The following is a 25,657-nucleotide window of genomic DNA, read 5'->3' on the forward strand; positions in this document are numbered from 1 at the left end:
ACCTGCTATAAAGTACGATTTCTTGCCAAACAACCATCAAGTCTTTTAAAATTAAGTTGAAACCCTAATTGATGTAAACACATTTATAATTAAAAAAATTGAAATAAAAAGCATCAATGGTTTTAGAGAAATCTCAATTTAAAGTTGACCAGATTTTTCCGTGTCCACTTGATAAAAATCAATAAACAATTAAATAAGTCAACTAGTGTAATATTATTAAATATTAAACTACGAACATTAAGTGAAATAGAAACTTGTAAAAACTTATTACTTATTAGCTATATTATTATGCTATACCAGTGGTTTTAATTGATGGCGAAAATGAAAATGATGGCAGACTGGTTGATAAATAGTATTGCAGACTGATTCGATTTGAAAATAATTTTATTAATTAGGTTTTAATTCCTGTTAAACCTTTAAAAAAAATTTAAAAGTATTTTCTAAAAAATTAAAATGCAACCCTTAAAACATAAATGAGATAAATTACACTTATTTTTCTTTTTATATATATAAATAAACTCTAAAAACAATTATCTGATGTATTAAATTTTTTTCATTAAGTTTTTGGGACATGATGATAAATAGTGTAACCTTGTTACCAATGGTATCCTGTTTGAGATATAGCGTAACTTATTAATGTCAAGATAACAATTTTTATTCTGCCTCTATATATTTTGCTATCTTAAATGACATTCTCAAAAAAAAGTTACTTACTATTCTAAAAATAAGTGTACTGATTATTGTAGCTTGACTAGCAGTGACTTTGTGAACACTAATAAAAGTTACAACTGTATTTGCAGGTCTGGATGGAAATCGGAAAACAATAGCTGTGTTGGTTATGTTTTTAAAATTTATTTTTGCCTTCTATTTTTATGAATAGTCACTAGGACCACATTATCAGCATTATCAGGTCATTAAGTTTATCAGGTAGTTAAATTTTGATTGTATTAACTATACAAAATAAAGCAAAATAAAAACAGGAAAGTTATATCAATATTTGTTTAAAATAGTTATCATATGTTATATACTTACTAGCAAAGAGGACCAATAAATTGGGAGCTAAGTGTGTCAAATATATTAACCCTTTCTGTAAGACTTTTCATGTAGCTTTTTAGTTCAAAGAAAATAATCAGCATATACATAGAATAGATTTAGTGTTTAAAAAAAGGGAACAAAATACATAATTTCTAGACATTTTTTAATGCTTTGTGAGGAGTATAACATTTGTAAATGAATTTTTTGCACTTTTGATTTAGTTTTAAGTTACATCATGATTTGTTACTTAAATTCAATTTTATCAAAAAGTATTGTGGTTTTTAAAGCGATGACCACATAAAGTTTCATTCCCCTAACTGAGGGGGTTGTTAAAATCACATTTAATTTTATTCGGAGAAAATTAAAATATTTTTAAAATATGAAAATGTAAAATGTATGCCACTCTAAAAACATTTTTTTGGTCTTTTTAGAGGAGATTGGTTGTAAGTTTTAAAAGGTGTGTTGTATTAAAAAAGTCAATATTGTCTTTGTAACTTTTTTAATTAAAAAAAGCATTTATTATTTATTAATTTCAAAGCTCCTGCTGCAAGCATTTAGTTTAAAAATCTTTTATTTAATTGTTAAATAATTATTAAACCAATTATTAAATAATCAACTTTAACAAATATAAACAAACAAGTTTTACATTTTGCGTCTACCATTTCTTTACTTATTTATGATTTAGTCTACTTATTCAAATAGATTTAAGTCAATATCAAAAAAAATATATTCTTACTTGACTTTAATTTTAAATATAATGCTTTTATACTGTCCAGACCTGTAACTCAGATCTTGGCAGGTCTCATTTGCACAGATTAAAAAACAGATGTCAAAAATATATATTCAAACTTGTGCTCACTTTTTAAAAAATCTGTAAAAAAGCAAGTCTCAAGTTTATATATCTTTAAAATAAATTTATTTACATCATAACAGAAATGAAAGTCTATAGTTATAATACTGAGATAGTGTAGCAAGATATTTCTAAAAAATGTAGAATGCTCAGGGTTGTGAACCATGAATTACACCAACCAGCATCGCCTATTGGGAAAAATAGAGAGTAATCCATAGGATCTAAGTTGGCAGATGTACTTGATATAGTTTTAAGAAGTTGACTTTTTGGGTAAATAACAACTTTCCTGGGGGCAGGTGGATCTTTACCAACAAAAAAGTGAATTGAAGTAGCTAAAACTTCATTTCTTTCCAATTAAAATAAGATAAAACTTGCTTAGCTAGCTGCTTAAAATTATGTACTATGTAAAAAAGACAGTTTTACAGTATCACCACTGAAAACAGCTAATAAGAGCATGTAGAATAATATTTAAGCTAACGAGAGCCAAAAAAAAAATTTGAAACCTAAATACAGAAGCACAATAAACACAAAACAAATATATAAAATAAAAGAGAAGTCTCATAAGAGGCTGTTAATGCTGATGAAACAAACCTAAATGAGAAAAATATTTATTGGTTGTTCTTGTATAAAATAAAAAACAGAAAGTAACAGTTGAGATAAAAATACCAAAATGACAAAAATTAATAATGTAAATAAAAAAATAAAACAAACTTAGTGATATTGGATTTAATCAAAGAAAGAATCTTTAAAAAAATCTTTAATGAGTTACCAGAAGTGGCCATTGCTACAAATGAAAAAAATAATTGAAAAAAAATGTTAAATAAAAAATGCTAATTTATTTCATCCTGATGATAATGCTCAAATAAACAATACTTATTGCTTGTTTTTCAAGTAACAAATCAAAATAAATCAAATTAAGTTACCAGAAGTGGCCAATGCTACAAATGAAACAACTAATTAAAAAAAATATTGAATAAAAAACGCTTATATATTTAATTCTGATGATTATGTTCAAATAAACAATATTTATTGCTTCATTTTTAATAACTTTGAATAGCTATTAGAGAACTGCTTAATTTATATAGAATTCCTACTTAAAATAATGAATGATAAAACTTAAATCCTAAATCACTGTTAGCTTGCTTGTCTAAAAAAGTTTATTCTCATTAATCCTTTTTAAAAAAATGAATAATCCATAAATAACAAAATGAATTAAATTTACTAAAAAGGCCCTCAGCACCCTCTTACTGTTCTGAAAAATAAAACTCTACTTGCTTGAAACGTTCTAAAAAAAACTGAAACACTGTACTAAAAAAGAAAAAAAAACTTAAATTTAGAAATCTATTAAATTCTATTTTTATTTCTATTATGTTTAGAAATGGCAGCAATAACTACTAAATTAGTTTAACTGTTTAATTATCGAGTAATTATCATAGTTATCATAATTATCATAATTTTATCAACAAACTTTGCAGAAAACTTTGCATTATGCTTGTAAAAAGAATGGGTATTTCATTAGGTCATAATTTCTTTTTAGAAGTTGGATAAAAAAGTATCTATTTTGTTTTATCAACATTAAGCAGCAACTTATTCATTTTAAACAAGTTACAAATTTTTGTTAACTCAATATTTATATTTTAAAACAATATTGCTATGTTTTTATGAGATGAAAAGGTATTATTATCATCAGCAAACATAATGGTCATTAAATTAGAGACTTTAGGGAGGTCATTAATGTAAATAAGAAAGATAAGGGGTTCTAGTATTGAGTCCTGAGGGACTCTACAAATTAAACCTAATAAATTGGAAGATGCAGTTGAATTACTATCAACAAACAGGTTGCTTGAATTACTTTTAAGTAGCATTCAAATGTTTCATTTGATTCCACAGTACTCTAGTTTTTTAATCAGAATTTTGGAATCAGTTATATCAAAAGCTTTTTATGGGTCAATGAAAACTCCCAACATATAATGGGATTTCTCAAAAGATTCAGCAATACTGCGGGTAATTTGGAGTATTGTGTGTTCTGTTGAATTTTCTTTTTTTAAAGACATACTGATTTTGACATTTTTCGACAAGTTGTTCGATGATAAACGATTGAAAATTATGTTATTTAAACTTTTCAATTTATGTTATATAAAACTTTAGAAAAAACTGGTAATATAGAGATTGGGCAACAATTAGAAACATTGGTTGCATCACCTCCTTTAAATATCCTTAAAACTTTGGCTAATTTAAGATTTTCAGGAAAAATTCTTTGTTTCATGGAACAATGTAAAAAATTAAAAAGAACATCTTTAATAACGTCATAAATTGAAAGAGTGTAATTAACTAATTCCTTGTCAATATCTTAGCTGTTTTCTTTTTGCTTTACAATCTGGTATATTGTATATGATAGACTTTCCAATAATTTTTGTTTTGAGTTTTTATTAAAAATTTATACTTGTGATATATACATTATAAATTTATATTTGTGATTCCAGAAGTTGTACACATTTTAAATGCGTACGTATCAAAAAGATAAAGATTTAAAGCTAAAAGTTCCAAATATATTAAAAAGTCTTTTTAAAAATTAATTTTTTGCAATTTTTTGAGTAACTTTTTAAGCTAAAGCCTTTTTGTAATCTTCAAGGGATCAAGGCATAATCTGGTTGCCTGATTACCAGAAGTATAAAGCATTACGTGTCTAAATTAAGTTTGGAAAGCTATGGTGAAAATGACTTCGAAGGTTCATATTTTAGCTGCCCACTTCAACAAATTCAAGGAGTATATAGAAATATTTTTAAAAGCAATATTGGTTTTAAAAATTTCTATATATTCCTTTTTTTTCACCATTGCTTTCCACTAAAGACCTAATCTATACATTATAAAGAGGACTTCTTCCGGTATAAAAAATATGTATGTTTAACACATAGGAGGTGTTAGCTGACAAATGGCAATATAAAAATTAATACATTTTGTTTAAAATTAAAATAAAGCTAAAGGTGTGCTTATTTGGAATTAAATATAGTGATTTAAAAAAAACACACGCAAAGGTTTAGCAAAAGTAATTTTCACAAAGGTTCAGCAAAAGTATATTTTTTCCCATTGCTCAAAAGTTTACTTTTCCCATTGTTCAAAAATTAATTTTTTTCCCATTGTTTTGTGATTAAAAGTTATGAAAGTTTATGTTAACATTAAATTGTGTTGAGTTGCTCTTTTTTTAGATATTAATGAATGTGATAGTTTAATTGATAATTGCAACTTGACAAATAAAGTTTGTGTCAACAGCATTGGAAGCTATTATTGTTATAAAGGTAAAACTTAATATTTTAAATCTATATTTATAAGTCTATTTTTTAAAAGGCCTTTGTGAAGTCCATATTTTGGAGACATTACAGTGTCATATGAGCATTTTTGTTTAGTCAATTTTATTTTTATTAAGTTTTTAGTTTTTTTTTAAAGCACTATACGATTTATTCTTAAACAACTAAAGCTTATTGGTCCCATAAGGCGCAAAAACAAACATAGGTATGCGATTGTTTGAGATATTCCTGTTGGAGTTGTCCAAGGACTTTGAAGTCCATAAGGGTTACTTGACATGATGTCTATATAGGTTCCAAATTAGATTTTCACTTTATGGTTTTCATGTACAGGGATGTACCAAACTCTTCATGTACAAAACTCTTATGGTTTTCATGTACAGGGATTATCTTTTTCCAGATATTTCTAAATTTACATATTTTCTTTAAAGTTTAGTTTTTTCTGGATATACAAATAGTTTTTAAAAAATAAGTTGAAATATACTTTTTTCTAACTTTGTCATGAAATAATCAAACTGTTAAGAGTTTTTTCATAAATTACGCAAAACTATATTTTGTTAGTATGTTGTATGTTGTGTGTTGTATGTTGTATGTTGTGTGTTGTATGTTGTATGTTGTGCGTTGTATGTTGTAAGTTGTCAGTTGTACAAATAATAAAAACTAGTTGTACATGGGTACAAAATTTATTATTATTTGTGTGTATATTTAAACATAAGTTATTATTTTCACTATTTCATCTAAAAAAAGTGTAATTTGAACTAATAATTTGTTATATAAATGAAGTTCATTTTTTAACCTTATTTGAATAAGTATTAAAAATTTGATATTTTCTCTTATTTTTTTCATACACAGTCTTAGTAGATTTTTTTGGATATTTCCGCAATTCTAGATATTTCTTTAAAATTTTATTTTTTCTAGATATCCAAATATTTTAAAAAAAGTACAAATTGAAACAGATTTTTGTGTAGCTGTGTCATCAAATAATCAAAATAGTAAAGGGATTGTTCATAAATATATTATTTGTGAATGATCCATTTTCAGAACAAATCCTATACTTAGTAGTAATTTTTAATGTGTTTATTACACATAATTTGTTAACTAAACTAATTTATTATAATTTATTACAGGTAATTAGTTAATAAAGGCCTCATTAAGAAGTGTTATGCTATTCACATTTTATGTACAAAATAGTGATTTTACCTACGCCAAAACTTTTTCCAATTGGAATAGTGTTTAAAAAAGGTTATGACGAAAAGATAAAGCATAAATTAATTTTTGTAAAAACATTTCACTTTTTTTTATTTTTTATTAAAATTCAATTTAACTTTTTGTGAAAGTTTGAAAAGCTGGTCATTAAATTGTTTTTTATTTTTATTTTAACTGCTAAGAAATTCAATAAACCAATAAACAATTTTTCCCTCATCTAAAAAAAAAAAAAAAACTAAATTGTGAAAAAGCTAACATAAGACAATAATGTTGCGTTATGATTGTTTTAAGAAATAAATAGGAAAAGTTTTTTTAAATAAAGAAATACGTAATTTTTTAAACAACATATTTAAATTTTATTGGTAATATTTTTTTATGACAAATTTTAAAAGATATTTAGACTTTAAATAATTTGTAATGTGATTTCAAATTAAATTTAATTACAGTGCATAACTTTAAAATAGGCAACTGATATAATTTAACTTTTAACAATATAAGTATGTATATTGAATAATGTTAAATTAACTTGCATTACCCTTCTATTATGCAACAAAATCTAATAACAAGGCCTGTACCCATTGATGAACTTATTCTATGAAATTTTATAATAGAATAAAAATTTAAACAATTAACTCTGAATTAACATCGATAGATAAAAACATGAAACTCCTAAAAATTAAAAAATTTCACTAATGAATAGATGAACCCCAACCTTGTCAGCTGCATCTCGAAATTAAAGCATTTACAGTATGACACAGCTAGGCTATCTTTTATAAAAAGTTGTACTAGTAATAGTACAGTTGTTGTAATAGTATAGCTAGTAAGTAACATTGTAGTCATAGTTTAAGATTGAATTAAACATGATTGAAATGTATGTAGAGCATATAAGATTTATTCCTATTAATTGATAGGGTGGTTTATTCTGAAAACACATATGAAACAGATAATTGTTTTGTGTGTTGCCTATTTTGAATTTTTAAGTATTAAGTATTTCTAATAAGTAAGAGCGGTTTGACGTTTCTGATCAAAATTGTATATATCTTTTATATTGTCTAGTTTTTAGTTTAGTTTTTTTAATTTGATAAACTAATAGTTTAAATTTTAACTTTGAATTTTAGTAAAACTTACATACAAATATTTTTTTGTTTGTTTTTTAGCAATAGTACCCTTTATGCTGTTTATTAGCAATAATACCTTTTATTTTCAGCATAAATGGTTTTGTGGCTTTATAATTTTTCATATTATTTTTGTTTTTAAAGTTAAAAAAATTAAATAAATATTTTTATGAAATATAATGTTTAAATGTTACATAAATGTTTTTACTAGGAGAGTGGAGCACATGGAGTGAATGTAGTGTAACATGTGGATCTGGTTATAAATACAGCATTTTTAATCCTCAATTTAAATCCCAACAAGAAGCCAAGCGGAGTGTACCATGCATTAACACCAAGTGTTCAGGTTTGCGTCTTACAAATGATTTATGAAATAAAGTTATTATAAAACATATCTTTAATATAATTCTTTAATAAAATAAATACTTTTGATAATTCTATATAATTTTTTATATTATGATATTTAAAAAAAAAATTACTTCTAATCTTGAATATTATTGTTTTAATTATAAATAAAATCACTGAATACATTTTTTTTAAACAATAGCTTAATGTTTACTTGATTGGAGTACTAATAAGCACTATAGAGTACTATTTTCAATATTGTTTTGTTTTGTTTGTTGTGTCTTGTTACTATTAGCTATTAATCCTTTAAGTACATTTATTGAAAATTGCATTATTAAAAGAATTTTGCATTTTAGTTGGACCAAGTAGGATCATTGGTGGATCTAAAAAAAGTTCTAAATTATTAAAAAGTTAATAAGTCATAAAACAAACGATATCACATTCAATATCACATTCAATAACGAATTAAACTACCAAACTAAATATAAATCACCAGACCAGTTCTCTAAACTAAATATAAAATAACAGATCAAAGCACAATACATTCACTTGACCACCAAACTAGATATGAAACCCCTGAACCTTAAAAAAATTATATATTGCACCTTTTCAAGATATATGAAAGCATAAAAGTTGTAATTAAAAAATTATAATATGTAATTGAGAAACACATAGTTAAAATATAAACTTAACTACAACTTTCATGTTTTCAATTACAATTTATGTCTCTTAATTAGAACTTTCATTTTCTCAGTTACATCTTGAGTTTATTATCAGCAGTCAATCTTCAACTTTTAGGTTTGCAATTACATCTTATGTTTCTTTATGACAACTTTCAGGTTCAATAATACATTATATGTTCCTTATTTTTACTTAAATCAAGTAAAATTAAGAAACATAAATTTAAATCTAATGCTTCTTAATTGCAACCTAATTCTTAAAAACAACTCAATTTCATCTTGAAAAATTGTAGACCAGAACACCATATGTTTTACCATACCAGACTAGATGTTTAAAAGAAGATTATCATTAATAAGTGATCACAGTTAATATTTGACTGTGGGCCAGAGCTGGGTTTGATAAAAAATAGCTAGGGCCGGGGCTGCATAAACATTGTTATATTCTAAAGTATATTTTTTAAATTTTGATTTCATGTTATATATATATACATATATATATATATATATATATATATATATATATATATATATATATATATATATATATATATATATATATATATATATATATATATATATATATATACATATATATATATATATATATATATATATATATATATATATATATATATATATATATATATATATATATATATATATATATATACATACATATATATTTGCATGTATATTTCTATAAAAACATCATCATGATTAACATGATCATCATTATCATTCCCTGTTTATGCTGTATCTCTATTATAAACTCAAGCATTTTCTTTTCTTTACTTCTATTCTTAACTTGTTTTCTAATGTTTATACTATATGTAATACTACACCATTCACAGTAAAAAAATTAAATTAATATTGTTAATTCATATGAAAAAAACATAAATTAAACGAATTATACAATAATAACGGGTGATTACCCTTTATAAAACACGAAATAATTAAGTCGAAATATAATAAGGCTAATACATTTGATGTTTCCTTGTTATTTATTTAAAATGTTGGTTGATATATATTTTAGTTGATTATATTTTTAGTATTTAAAGTCACCACATATATGCAAACCTGAATATTGTTTTTTTTTTAACAACTTATAGAAGTAATTGATTGAATCTACAACTTGCTTGTTATTTTCCTCGCTACAAATTTCTACTTTATAAATACATCTACAAAAAATTATTTCAGAAACTGTACAAACCGAGCACCAGATTTATTCAATATTGTCATTATGTAAATAACTATTATTCATATTAAAAGAACTAATGCTTTCATGGCTAAACGCATACTCCAATTCCCCTATCAATCAGTCTGTTTTGTCTGTACAAGGAATAACTACGAATATTTGTTGTTGATGCTTCACTTTGCCATTTTTCACATATCTTTACAATATGTGGATGATAACTTCAATATCAATTAATAGTTCATCAAACTTTTTGTTTAGCAATATTGCATTAGTATACCAGCAAGACAGATGACAGTTTTTTCTTGTCAATTTACTTGATGCAAATTTTGAAGACTCTAGTTCCTCGAATACCATATCAAAAGGGGTTGTTGATAGTTCCTTCTATAGGAAGTTTTCTCTTGCACATATTTTTGTCAATAACTAGTTCTTTCTTTTGTGTCCTTTTGACCTCAGTTTATTTACAAGGAATTTTTATTTACGCTTATTTCTCTAAATAGATTGTTAACTAATTTGGAATCACTGGAGTCATTATGGTTTTTATTATCAATCTCCTTTCTCCTTTGAGACTTTCTTAAGGCAATAACAATACTTTCTCACTTCCCAATTTCCTTATTTAAATTAACAAATGCCCTTCTGGCTTGAAACTCTGATTTAAACTAATCCTCTTTTCGCAATTAAGGCCCAATTTTTCAAATTAGTTTTAGTTTTATATTCATTATCTAAAACTGCAAGACAATTATTCAGATATATATATATATATATGTATATATGCACACACATATATACACACACACATATATATATATATATATGTATATATACACACTCACACACATTTATATTCACACACACACACACACACATATATATATATATATATATATATATATATATATATATATATATATATATATATATATATATATATATATATATATATATATATATATATATATATATATATATATATATATATATATATATATATATATATATATATATATGTATATATATATAAATATATATATATATGTATATATATATATATATATATATATATATATATATATATATATATATATATATTTATATATATATACATATATTAGTCCATCTCATTTCGATCCTCATGAACAAGTTTTAATACGCAGAGTGACGTAAAATATTCCCAAGGTATTATTTGCTAAATGAAATTTTTTTATTCTTTATATTGGATGACTATTTATTCTCACGGTACTCTTTTAAAGTTTAACAGTTTTATATTTTTTACTTTTTACGGCCATTTTCAAACAATCAACACCAACAGAAATTTACAAATCATTAGCTATATAATAACGTCATTACGAGTAATGGAAGGTTTTTTATCTATACCAATTGTGCATATTTTTCTTACTAGTTTTTTTGCTAACTGGTGGTATTTTAAAAACGCCCAAATTCGTTATGAAATTAGAAAAAAGTGGTTTTCAAACATGATAGTGTTGGGGTTTCAATTTGAAATGGGTTTTCAAATTCAAGTTGCATTTCTCTAAAATCAGGCAGGTTTTTATTCTGAGTAATAAAATATTTAAAGAGATCATTAGAATGGCTGACTAAATTTCTCTCTCTAGGGCGTCGTTGTTTTTGACCTGCGACTTTTCTAATTCTGCAATTTATATAGTAAAACTTAACTTCGTAAATTTTAATATTTTAGTCTTATTATTTAAGAATTATTTATGTCATAAAGTAACAAATTGCTTCAAAACATTGGTTTACAAAATGGTTTAAAACCAGATGTAAAATACAAGGAAAATAGCTCTAAACCATTTTTTTTTCTAATGACAGACTTTTCTTAAAATCAATAGAAAAATAATAAAAATGAAATCAATAAAAGGGGGCTTTGATTTTATCTAAAATCATTTGTCAAAAATAAATGAAATAAGGGTTTAGCAATGTAATTTTAAACCTTATTTTATCTACATAGCATTATTTTTAATTTACACTTTTAAGATCAACAAGACTATTGGCAGATGTATATTGAGCCTGTTACAGAAGTGAAATTCAAATTATGGTAAAATTTTAGAGGTGATAGGCACTGGTCTTAGCATCTTTTGACTGAGATCACAATATAAAAATGGTAAAAAGTTCTTTATTTAAACACAAAGGGAGGTCCAAAAATATGTTACAACGGATAGAATCAAAGCTGAAATCCATTTAAAAGCAGTTTTTATTGATAAAGACCAGCCACTAGGTCTTGAGTTGCATATTTCACCAGAATACTGGTTAATTTTTGATATTCTAAGTCATAGTTTAAAATAATGCCTATCGATGACTCCCTCAGACTCTTTGGATACAATGAATTCCAAAACTTTTAAAATCTTTTTAAAAGTTGCTAACAACTCATCAGAACTCAATGCAAAATTGTAAATCTATTGAGCATAGTTTAAGAAATTTATTTCTCAAAACAAGAAATATATTTCTTGTTTTTAAAAATAAATTGCAGGGTAGGATATTTATTTCTTAAAACAACAAACATATTTCTTGTTTTAAGAAAAATATTTTGTAATAAAAAATTTAATTTTGCTGTGCTTACAGTAAAATTTATTTAAGATAACGTAGAGCGTGTAATGAGCTTGGAGAAGCTTCAGTAGCTACTTCAAATAAAGAGTTCCTGTAAAAAACCATTAAAAAAAGAAGAGTGGATTCAAGGAGCTAGCTACAGTGACTGCTTTCTTGCTTTCTTGTTAATGAATGGCTCTAATAAATTGAATTTTGATCTGATACCTAACTGCAAACTCTAATCCTTAAAAGTACATTTAATAATTATTTTTTTACATTTTTTCTCGAGGTATTTGTCTTGAGTTAAAAAATTTAATATAAATAAATATTTATTGCACATTTGCAGCATTTAAAAGCTGAATTCCGAAGCAAATTTGCTTAAGAATACAGTATTTTTTGGTGTTTGAGATAGCTAACAGACATGGCACAAACTCCAAACATTTGTATGTTTATACTTATGATAAATAATAATGCTTTGCATGATATTGCAATGATTGGAGGCTGGAAACAAAAAAACCCTTAAATTATATTCCCCCCGCCCCAAATGTGAGAGCAACAAGTTGATGAAATAATTTTTTTGCTGTTCTTAACTAAATTTGTATTCATCGATAAATTTTCAGTATTGTTTTTCAATCTCTAAGCGTTAAAAAATTTTGACCATAACAAATTTGTAACCCCTCAAATTAAAGGGGGTATAAACTTTTGTAATGTCATACTTTATGAATTCTAAGAGATAATACTATGACATTTGAAATTTATCATTGAATATAAACTTAGTTAAGAAAAGCAAAAAAGTTATTTTACTAACTTGTTGCTCTCACATTTGGGGCAGGGGGGGGGGGAAATTCAGGGCTTTTTTTGTTCCCAGCTTCCAATCATTGCAATATCTTGCAAAGCATCTTTATTTGTCATAAGCATAAACATATAAATGTTTGGAGTTTGTGCCTTGACTGTTAATTTTCAGTATTGTTTTTCAATCTCTAAGCGTTAAAAAATTATGACCATAACAAATTTGTAACCCCTCAAATTAAAGGGGGTATAAACTTTTATAATGTCATACTTTATGAATTCTAAGAGATAATACTATGACATTTGAAATTTATCATTGAATATAAACTTAGTTAAGAAAAGCAAAAAAATTATTTTACTAACTTGTTGCTCTCACATTTGGGGCAGGATGGGGGGGGGGGGGGAAAATTCAGGGCTTTTTTTGTTCCCAGCCATCAATCATTGCAATATCTTGCAAAGCATCTTTATTTGTCATAAGCATAAACATATAAATGTTTGGAGTTTGTGCCTTGACTGTTAATTTTCAGTATTGTTTTTCAATCTCTAAGCGTTAAAAAATTATGACCATAACAAATTTGTAACCCCTCAAATTAAAGGGGGTATAAACTTTTATAATGTCATACTTTATGAATTCTAAGAGATAATACTATGACATTTGAAATTTATCATTGAATATAAACTTAGTTAAGAAAAGCAAAAAAATTATTTTACTAACTTGTTGCTCTCACATTTGGGGCAGGATGGGGGGGGGAAAATTCAGGGCTTTTTTTGTTCCCAGCCATCAATCATTGCAATATCTTGCAAAGCATCTTTATTTGTCATAAGCATAAACATATAAATGTTTGGAGTTTGTGCCTTGACTGTTAACTATCTCAAACACCAAAAGATGAATTTTTCATGGAATATTCATCTCCTATATATTTCCTATACTCTTCAATTCTTTTCTCAGCTGGATCTTCTGATAAGACTACATAAAATCCTAATAATCCTGGCAAGTGAATATTTGACATGACTTGAATGCTGTGGACCAGTAGTTTATGTACTGAAACTGGCATGAAAAACCAATTATAGGAAGCAACATACCTTTTAAAAGTTGCTTTGCAATAGGCTTCAAATGTGAAAAAATTGATCTTTACATTTAAATTTATAACACTCAATATAGTGTAGAAGCTATGAATCAATTCAACATCAACCATGGTAATCTCGATAAAAATCTGGTAATTTTGAAATGTTTTTCACGATGTATTACCATCATTAGTTGTGCCATCACCACCTTCTTTTGGTATGTCAACTAGAAGACCCAAATGTTTTCGAAATTCTATTTGAATGCGATGGTTTTTGGTCTGAAGCCAACTTTTTATGATCATGATCTCGGATTCGCTAAGTCTTGAAATCAAATTGATAAGCAATATGAAATATGCATTCAAAACAACGAATCCAGGCATGCAACCTTGATAGACCTAGCTGAAGACTGTCTTTATTAACAATTTTTTTCTTTTTCGCAAAGAACAGAGTTCATTTGCTTTGGTATTTTTGACCACATACAGCATTAGCAGCTTTGCCGTCTATCATGGTAAGGACAAGTTTATACTTTACTCATAGTTGAACTAATTCGTTTTGCTCATTGCTCATTTGGTTACTATTGTGTCCTTTAAAAAATGCTATTTGATTCTGTATATACTATTTTTCTTCTATCAACAAATTGAAGTCTTCTTTTCTGAACTGTGATCTAAACGGCATACAAAAAGAAGAAGAAGAAGGTTTTTGATTTCTCTAAACTGAACTTAAGACTAATATTATGCCCAAAGTTTCAATCAGGTTTTCAATTTCAGGTTGTACTTGATCTAACTGCAATAATCAACAACTTGTATGATTCAACAGATCTTGCAAAGTTACCTCAGATTTTGATTCCGTAACCAATATTTTCAGGATATTATAGTTGTTTAGCTTAAAGTACTTTGCGATAGCTTGGATAAAGAACAGCATTGTGCTTTTGGCATTATTCCTAAGCTTTTGAAAAGCATTTCTGGTCAAATCTGTCAAGATCATTAATGCAAGAGAATCCTCAGAAGGCAATGGCAAATTCAAATTTTTCTTTAAATCGCGGTTTAAGAATTTGGTAATACTTATTGCATTTGATGGCTTTTCCTTTAAATGCATTAGGGTGTATGCCAAATCAGGTTTTTTGATTGCTTTAGCAGAAGCCACTGTAGCTAATAAAAGCTTTTCAATAATAATTTTTTTTGATAAAGTAGAAAAAGCTCTCATTTCAGCATTTGTGTTTTGGACCTTTATAAATGAAATTTATTCAATGCTATTTATTAATAAATGACATATAATTATAAATATTTGTATTTATATTTAATGACAAATATCATTAATAATATTTATTTATAAATACTATTTATTAATAAAAAAACATTAATTGATTAACACAAAAAACGTGTATATTTGGATAAAATAGAAAATTTGTTTTAATTGAAATATAAGCGATTTAAAAACCACTCAATGCATCAACAGTTCAGTTCAACTATAAAATAGATAAAAATCATGTAAAAATGTCTTTTTACTAAAACAAATCAAAAAATTTATACCAAAAAAATAAAAAATTAACCAGGCTAAGTGAGGCAAACGAAGAAGAAAGAGATTTTTTTTAGTAAATTATTACAAGACTTAAAAAATAGTGATGTTGATTTGCCTGGCTACTATTATGATTAATATTAATAAACTAGCATAATAGTTTTAAATTAATATTTTAATAAATGTTATTTTTATGTAAATTTATAAATATTATTTTACCATAATCTTATTTATATTATATTTTTTTGTATAACTGATTAAAATAGAAAATTCGTTTCTATGGAAATAAATAAAAGCCATTCCAATAATACTAAAAACTGACAAATGCATCAAAATTATTCAATATTAAAATTGTTATAAAAACTATAAAACTTTATCATTTTAACTGAATTTTTTTAAGAGTGTCATATAACATTGGTAGTATAGGGAAATATAATAAAATATGTTTCTACTCCTCGGGCGGTATAAATAAAATACAAGAAAAAATGCCTTTGTAGTGTAATCATTTGAAACAAAAAAGTAAATTTTTTTAACCTAGCAACATGACTTAGTTATTGATGTTAATAAAAAATTTTAAATTTTTCGCATTTATATATATTTATACAAATTATAAACATTGAGAATATTAGAGCAAAAAAAAAGGTTGCGTGTTAGTATCTAAAAGTTTATTATAATGCATGGATATATGCAGCTGAATTTTATTATGAGGTATTACCATAACCAGAACTTAATAAAGATTGAGTTAGATTAGCTTGCGAAGGACTTCTTTTAAACAAACAACAAATTCAAAATTACAAAAGCTGCATTTTTTTGCATTTATATATAGTAATTTTTTAAAGTTTTTTTTCGCTTTAAGTAAGCAAAATCTTTTTGACATACAAGTTAAGATATCTTAAATATACTGAAAAAAAAGTATTTTGTTTTATGAATAATTTGAAGAAAAAAATTGAAATTATAACTTCTGCACTTTTTTAATGAAAATTTATTACAAAAATGAAGTCTTTTAGATGAGGAGGCTACTTGTGGTTATAACCCTCTCTTAACTCTATAACTCCGAAACACGAACCTTGACAAACAAGGCCGCTGCGCGGAGAAACAAGTTGAGTACGGTACTACCAGAGGCGTGGTAGGAATCGAACCCTGAACTCCTTGCTTATGAAGCGAGCGCTCTACCACTACACCACTACCGCATATAAATAACAAACCTATATATATTTAGATAATATAAGCAAAATAATTCATTTTAAAGAAATAAAAAGTTAATTTTATAATGTTTTGTAAAATTTTGAATTATGGCAATTTTTTTAGGCTTTGCACCACTGTGAATCAGCACGAATACTTCTATCAAGAAAAAATAAAAGTAATTTTTCATAAGTATAAATATGACCTCTATGCCACTCACTAGCCACTCTGCACAAAAATTGGTTGTCGTGTATACATGAATATATATTAGGGGTTGCTTAAAACAATTTAAATGAGCATCAATAATAAGTATTAGTGCTTGATTATCATTTAACAACAGTTATTATAATATAGCTGTTTTGAATTTTGTGCAAAGAAATTTTCATCTGTTTTATACCATTAGTAAACTACAACATTTAAAAAATGACAATTAAAAAAGAGAATATTAAATATAAAACTCTTTCTCTTGCTAATCATCAAAATTCAAACATAAACACTGTAAATTTTACTTAAACCAATTGTATGTTTTCAATATGTTGTATGCAAATTTGTTCCAATGAAGCTTTATGTTTACACAAATGCTCAAAAATGTGTTTAAAACAAATACATTATTTGACAATTGACAATTATGTTCTGGCACAATTTAATTTTTTCCTAATGGTATATTGAAATGATTTAATGATATACACTCTAATTCAAGTTTTCTTAAACTATGATGTTTAAACAGCTTTAAACATAAAAACATATTTGACTCATATTTATAAAGATCAAAAAAAATTTTTTTTTTTTTAATATATCACCATAATCACAAAACTTGCTACAACTTGGTTCTCATGGTCCATTATCCTTAAATCATATCAATTTAATTTTATATAAAATATTTTCTTTAGGAATAGCATTAATACAATGTTTTTCAACTCTCCAGCAAGTTAAAGAATAGTTTTAATACATCTTTTTAAAAAACACTTCAAATATCAAACATATTTTCTTCAGGGAATATTTTGCTAATATTTTTTTTCTTCCCATTGTGTGGAATGAATTGTGTGAAATAACGCTTTAAGCAAGCGTTATTCCACAATTCATTCAATGAATTGTGAAATAACGCTTATAGTGTTTGAATAAATAAAAATGTAATGGTTTGCATACATCACAATGCAGTTTTGGATGTATGCAAACCATTTCATTTTTATTTATTAAATCCTAAAAAAACTATCAACTCTTTTCCTACATCACACATTGGGTTAAAAGTGACATTTTCTAGCCGTTCTATTATTGGCTCATTCAACAGTTCAATGACACCAGACGGTAGACTTTTTTTTTTGTTATGCATCTTCTTTCTAAATGTGCAAATTAAAGGATCAGATGCATATAAAAGATGGAAAAGGTCTACATTGTTTTTTTTTTCCAAGCACATTTTCTTATAAAATTTTAACGAAAAATCTTTATTGGTAGCCACTCAAGCCTCTTCAGAATACATACAAAATGGAAGAGTAAATAATTCAATGACTTCATTGCCATGAATCAATATCTTATGAAGTGTTTGGGTCATAGGATACCAAGGGTATAGGTGTTCATATAGCAAAGCAGTTTCCCAACAGAGTGTTTTAAATTTTGATGAGCTAATGTCATAATCACATGATATTGTGGCCAGAATAATATGAAGCCTTTTCATAAGATTTGCATCTATGTTCATTATATTAGCTGAGACATCATATTGCTGAAAAAAACACCTATGTGAAAAAATCACCAATCAGCTGTGTTACCATCGTTCGATGTACCTGCCCTTGGTTGGTCTATGACTAGACCCATCTTTTTTGGAAGTTCAGCTTGAACTTGAATCTTTCTCACCCGCTAAAAAATGAGGCGTTGATTTGATGTTGATTCAATGTTTCTCGTCAACATTGATTCCATATTGATTTTTTGTCCAAAATGTTAGCCACTTATCAACGTTGATTTGGTGTTTACAAAAAACGTTGATCGAATGTTGCTTTTCAACGTTTAATCAACAAACATTTTTTCTGGTGATTCAACACTGATTTTTATAATAGTCGACGGCATTTTAATATCGCTTTTTGATGCATATATCAAAAAAATACATATCAACTATTTACGAAATATATATATGTTTATATATTTATATATAAACATATATATATATTTCGTAAATAGCTGATATATATATTTTTTATATATATAAACATATATATTTATATGTTTATATGCTTATATATTTATATATATATATATATATATATATATATATATATATATATATATATATATATATATATATATATATATATATATATATATATATATATATATATATATATAAACTGTATTTTACAAAATAGTGTGCTCAATATTCTTAGAAGAACAGAGCAATTATAAATTAGTAGGAAATCACTAAACACATTTTTTTTTCATTTAACACTGTGTTTTATTAATAAAAAGACTCATCAGAAATGGTGTCATCAATAAAAAAAACTCATTATTTCTGATGAGTCTTTTTATTGATGAAACACTGTGTTAATTGAAAAAAATTTTTGTCAAGTGATTTTCTAATTATTTATAATTGATATATATATATTATGTATGTATATATGTACATAAATAAAATATATATATGTAAAAGTTATACATATTGCTCATATCTTAATTTGTTTTGTAAAAAACAGGCTGTAAATAAAGGATTTAGCAAAAAATTTATTGATAGAGCAATTCAAAGCTAACTCAAAATAATAATCAAATAAAGTATGCACTGCGTTAAGTAAGAAAGTTTTTTATTGAATTTAACACAAAATTTACATTTTCAAACAATTTATTTAGCGTTTGCAGCATTGTTCATTTTTAAAACTTTTTGATTGAGTCGTGTTCCTAATTGTCTTAAAAATTTCGAAATGCCTGATCAACATTCGCAAATTTTTTCATCATGAAGCTGTCGTGTAATCGCATCTAAATCAAAAATTCAAATCAAATTAAAAAAAAATCAAACTGCAGAAACTATAGCAAATAGTTACATAAATGACTGACTAGGGCAAACAAAATATACTTCCTGTAAAAAAAAAAAATCTAAAAAAATGCATAAAACCATTCTAACCCACTATCATATGATACAGGGTGTATGTTTTAAAATTTATCTTCAATGAACCACCAGAGACATTAAAACAGGCTCCAGCATCCTCGCTACCTCCACAACGACTAAGAGAACTCATCTATTATTACAAAAATAAAAATTAATTAAGGGTCAGAATACATATTATGTTCATTCTATATGAATGAAATTTATATTAATTTTCATTAAATATTAATCTTAATTTCAATACATGGATTTTTAAAATTGACTCTTGAATCACTTTTCTGATTTGATTCAAAATTTTGAAAATTTGTGGGGGTCTTATGCAATCCTTGATATTAAAATAAAAAGCAACAGTAGTACCTTTTTATCTATTTTTGCCATCCAACTCAACGCAACTTTTTGAAAATCTTAAAAAAAAATGTAGTAAAATAAATAATATTATTATTATTTATGTAACATATTTTGTAAAAAATTAACCATGAAAAATTACCTAAATGGAAAAAATAAATAAAACTTTGATTAACACATTGAAATGTACAGTCTTAAAAATTTTATTTACCCTGGCAAGACAAATGTCTTTCTCTGCTATCCTCTTTATCCAAAACACAATTTTTAGAGCCATTTTCTACCTAGGTATAGATAAATTATACCTACAAAAATTAAACAAAATTTTTAAACATTATATAGTGATTTTTATTTAAACTTGTCAACAAACATATATTTATAAAATATTTGTCAACAAAATTATATTCTATAACATATAGTTCTGATTTCTATTAATTTTTTTACTGCACACGCACACAGATTTTAATTAGAACAAAAGCAACATTAGTATTTTTTTTTTTACCAATATATTTGAAGACAACATCATTTTCCCTTGATTCTTTCGAGAAGTCAATGTTATTTTCAGCAACTGAAAAGCTTGCTATTTTACTGTGTAAATGGGGAGTTGATATCGATTTAAAAACATTTATAATTCAGTAAAAAAATAAACATGTTTATTTTAACAAACCATTATGTTACTTTTACAAAAATAGTTAACCTGCTATATTTAGAATCACGTTAGATGTTCTTTGGCTATTTGAGCTATCAAAATAATATCTTCTGTATAGTTCTTCATCACCAACCACAATATCTTCATCACTTTCAGAGAATGTCATTGCTATCTTTCTCCTTTAATAAAAACTTTACTTTTTAAACAAAAAAAGTTCATGATTTGTGTAATTCTTTATTGGAAAATTATTTATTTATTTAAAACTAATTTTAGTAAAATTTACTTTTGCTTTGTCCCTTTTTCTCTTTCGGTGTCAGTTTCAATATTTAAAGTATCTGCTGTTTTCTTAAGCGTGACTGAGCTTTTTCATAAAAATCTAAACACAAATCAATGTACGTAAAATCATTTATCAATATCTAATAAAAATGTAATTGAAATGTTTGCGGCAAAAGCAGGCGCTATGAGAATGGGGTGCACTTGGTGCACCGCATAAAAATTAATGAATTTTAATGAAAAACCCATGAAAATTAATGAATTTTTTAGTTTTTTAAAAAACACTAAAAGTTTAAAAAAAAAAACTAAAAACATTGTTAAAAAAACTTTTTTTTATAAAGACTCCAAAATAAAAATGTTTTTGTCAATGATTAAAAAAATTGTTAAGAATCTTCTTTAAACATTCTAATGACATTCAGAAAATATAATTTAAACAAATGCCCGTTGGAATATTGGATTTAAAATAAGTGATATTAAATGAGAGAATAGTCATATTGTAAAGGGGGAGCCCAAATAAATTTGCACCAGCACATGTTTATCCTCTCCAGTGCCCTGGTCAAAACATACAGTTCAGTATCTAATTCAATTTTTTTACATTTTTTTATAGTAATATGCAAACCTGTAGTGTATAAAATCCTAGCTGGGTATATCTTCCAATCAGAGGTTGGTGCCTGCAAGGTTGTGACAGCTTTACGAATCGCAGCGGAACTTTTAAATAAATGCCAGAAGCTTTTCCCATCATTTTTCATCCAACTTTTAGGAATCACTACCACTACTTTAATTTTTCCATTTAAAAATTCAACAATGGCAAATGACATTTCAATATTCTGGTGCAATTTAATTCTAAACAATCTTATATAAGTTACAAAATAAAATTAAAAATACATTAGAAATTAAAAACAATGTAAAAATAGAAATTAAAAACAATGTAAAACTTTGTAAAACGCTTTTTATATTTAATAATGTAAAACACCAGCGTAAATATTTTATTATTTCTACAAACATACCAGGTATTTGTTTCACACAAAATATTTATTATTTAAAATGCATTAAACTCACTTTAAAGTTATTCAATGAACTATATATTTGACAAATTTATAACAAATTTTACATAATGACACATGCACAGACATTCTTTAAAAATTGATGGTCTGCAAGTATAATCAAAATTTGTGTTTTAATTCAAGAAATCAGTGATCATAAGCAATATCACAATGTCTAAGTAGAAAAAAAAAGCATAACCACCTTTTTGAAGAGGTATCATCAAGCCTTTTTTCAAAAGTTCTTTTTTTTTTCAGAAAAATTGTTTTTAGGTTGGCTAATGAATTTACATAACAAATGTCTAAATAAGATGTTTCAAAACAATCAGGAAAAAACTTTCGAACTGAATGACGATTTAGAGTGTTGCATTTTGCAAGATCTACCAAAACCTCTTCTACTAAAATAAACCCTTTGTCTTGAATGAAATAAACTCTGTCTCGTAGATTTGATTTGATCTTTTTATTTACCACTTGGACAGAAATTTCTTTACCATTCCTTTCTATTAAGAAAAATATCCAACTTTTTTCTCTCATCTAGTTGATTCATTTTTTGGGCAACAATCTGATGTGATTTTCGCACCACTTTTTTAATTCAACCCAAAAAGTTTTCAAAAGGAAAAGCTGATAGATGATCAAGACTCTCCCCAAAGTTAACACAATCATCAGCTAAATGAATCATGCTATGAACATTGTATGTTACCTGATGATAACTGTAGTATTGAAAAAATCTTTTTCAATATGAAAAAAGAGAGAAAAAGTTGTTCTTATAAAAGTATACCCCCTCAAAGAAAAAAAAATATTGGGATTCTGGTTGGTGATTGGGATTGGGATTCTGATTGGGATTCTGGTTGGTGATTGGGATTGGGATTCTGATTGGGATTCTGGTTGGTGATTGGGATTGGGATTCTGATTGGGATTCTGGTTGGGATTCTGGTTGGGATTCTGATTGGGATTCTGGTTGGGATTCGGATTGGGATTCTGATTGGGATATATAAAATACAATATATAAGTAAATAAAAATAATTGTTATGTATAAAAAATAATACAATAAGTAAAATAATATATATATTATTTTCTTTATATTTAATATTTTATATATAATTTATATATTATTTTCTTTATTTATTTATCGATTTTTCTTATCTCTTCTTTTTCTTTATTTAATTGTTGATAAATGTAGTTAAATTTAATTGTATATATTTCTTCTTCATCTTCTACTTCTTCGTCTTTATCATCATCTTTATCATCATCTTTATCATCACCTTTGCGACAGAACATGTAATTGCTGTATAGCAACTAATAATGTTGTAAAACTTATTGTAAAATTACGCGAAGCAATATTTTGAATATAAAAATATTTTTTTTATTTTAGTTGGTTTTTTGAATTTGTTTTTTTAATTTAGTTTGTTTTATGTTTAATGTTTATGTTTAATAATTTTATAACATGTAATAATAAACAATAATGTTATATCTTTCTTATCTCATAGATTTTATATAAATGTCAATCATGAACATTCAAGAGTTAAAAAATACCCAAACAAAAATTTTAGTTGAATTGACAATACTAAATATTCAAAAGAAAGAACTTTTAAAAGAATTAAATTGGGTTGATTTTCACCTGAATCATAACCAAATCAACAGAAAACGTAAAATAGACGATTCCGACGAATCAGAAGATAAAAGAATTATTATTAATAATATATAAATACAACTGTTATAATATATTGTTTTCTTTCTCAGAATCCCAACCAGAATCCCAACCAGAATCCCAACCAGAATCCCAATCAGAATCCCAATCCCAATCACCAACCAGAATCCCAATCAGAATCCCAATCCCAATCACCAACCAGAATCCCAATTTTTTTTTTTTTTGAGGGGGTATACTTTTATAAGAACAACTTTTTCTCTCTTTTTTCATATTGAAAAAGATTTTTTCAATACTACAGTTATCATCAGTTACCAAGATCTCCCCATACAAAATTTGTACTTCTCTAATTAAACCATATAAGCAACTGTTTAGCAAATGCAACAATTCATTTTTCACCATTTTATCAGAAAGCAGTATGTGCATAGCAATTGAAAGAGAAATAAATAAGTCATAGTTAGTTTTATTTATTTTTCCTTTTTGAAACAACAGGTCCAGCATAAAGCAGAAAGAATCAAAACTCTGTTGCTTTTCACTTCTCAAGTTCATTTAAAGAGTGTGGTCTACATTGAAAATTGGATGGTGTATAACTTCTTAAATTTATGAGTTCATTTGAAATACTGTCTTTAACAGATTGACTTATTCTAATACATCGGGGACCTTTACACCAGTTTATTAGAAGTTTTTTAATTACCCCAAGACATATAAGGTGCATATAGTCCAATGGGAATCCAGTTACCATTGGGAAATTTAACTGAACAAGCGGAGAAAGACTCTTGTCAAGTTGGTGACCTTCTTCTTTATACAAATTATTTTTAAAAGCCATGTCAGTGCGAAGTTTAATAGTCACATGCAGCTGTTTATACCCATTAGTTTGAAATTTTTTTATTTCAAGAATAAAATCTTCAAAGTACTCAACAGCACATGGTCCTTTTCTATTAATTGTAAATAGTATAGGCCAAATGGAAATCTTTTTACTATTGTACATAGGTGCACAATCAATACTTAAAATTAGATCAAGCTTTTCCTTATTTCCAACTGTTGATATATAATAATCAATTGCACTTTCAACTCTAAGATATACATAATCGCCTCCACTGACATATAAAACATTAACTTTTTGAAGAGATTTTTGTTATGTCTGCCTACATTTTGTTATAGATGGAGTAAATTTGTGAAAAAGTGAAATAAAAGTGCATTTAAAGCATCATATTTTATACAGTATTTTAATGACCACTCATATAAAAAATCTTTTGTTGAAGTTAGAGTATCAATACTACTGTATAAACTATTTTCAACTGCAATGTCGTCAACATCATTATAATAAGATTCAACTTTACTTAAACAAAATTTATTTTTAGGCAAAGTGATTGAAAACATAAATATATCGCTGTGCACATCTTCAGAAACAAAAATCTTTTGAATGTCTGAAACTAGATGAAAGCAATTCCCTCTACCAACAATATTGCACTCTTCAAGAAGATATTTTATTCTTTTTTCAGTATCTCGTTTTTCTTTCATAAATTCTCTTATGTATAGGCTTCTGTCACATTTAGGCATTATTTTTTTTATTTTATTACATCACAAAAGAAAAAAAAAATTAAGGAATTATTATTCTTATACAGAAAAAACCAATTTAAATTGCATTTTGTACTTTATGATTTAAGTTTGCAGTCAGAATTTATCAGGCAAATACTTGCAGTCATAAACATTACTAATTTGCCATGATAATAGCAATGTTATTATAATAAGCATTAATAAGCCAAATTGCTGCTAAGTTGTGACTTTTTCATTTTAAATTGTTAAAATTTTTAT

The 25,657-nt window shown here is 25.8% G+C and overlaps 2 protein-coding genes across 10 annotated transcripts in view; one reads left to right on the top strand and one right to left on the bottom strand.

Annotated features, from left to right (window-relative positions):
• The window catches only part of LOC136091318 (fibrillin-2-like), a 154,898-nt gene that overhangs the window by 98,420 nt on the left and 30,821 nt on the right, over nt 1-25,657 (top strand). For 4 of the 6 annotated variants that reach the window (XM_065818736.1, XM_065818734.1, XM_065818733.1 and 1 more), the window contains 2 exons: nt 5,092-5,181; nt 7,720-7,851. In XM_065818736.1, coding sequence (XP_065674808.1) covers nt 5,092-5,181; nt 7,720-7,851 — 222 coding nt within the window. Of the gene's footprint in view, nt 1-5,091; nt 5,182-7,719; nt 7,852-10,834; nt 10,899-23,684; nt 23,780-25,657 lie in introns of those variants that run through there. The other 2 variants (XR_010643901.1, XM_065818737.1) reach the window with 2 other exon arrangements.
• LOC136091472 (uncharacterized) lies at nt 19,578-21,106 on the bottom strand. Of its 4 annotated transcripts, none has more exons than XR_010644012.1 (5): nt 20,933-21,106; nt 20,450-20,519; nt 20,251-20,297; nt 19,912-20,026; nt 19,578-19,766 (listed from the first exon to the last, which is right to left on the bottom strand). XR_010644012.1 is itself a non-coding variant. In XM_065819087.1 (5 exons), exons 1-5 carry the CDS (start codon nt 20,759-20,761, stop codon nt 19,720-19,722), a joined length of 303 nt encoding a protein of 100 aa, XP_065675159.1. In that variant the 5' UTR covers nt 20,762-20,765; the 3' UTR covers nt 19,578-19,719. The 4 variants fall into 4 exon arrangements, 1 of the variants encoding a protein (XP_065675159.1); XR_010644010.1 differs by having other exon boundaries at nt 20,450-20,540; nt 20,933-21,101; XM_065819087.1 differs by lacking the exon at nt 20,933-21,106 and adding an exon at nt 20,738-20,765.

This window comes from Hydra vulgaris, chromosome 15 (assembly GCF_038396675.1).
Source record: "Hydra vulgaris chromosome 15, alternate assembly HydraT2T_AEP".
Classification (NCBI taxonomy): domain Eukaryota; kingdom Metazoa; phylum Cnidaria; class Hydrozoa; order Anthoathecata; family Hydridae; genus Hydra; species Hydra vulgaris.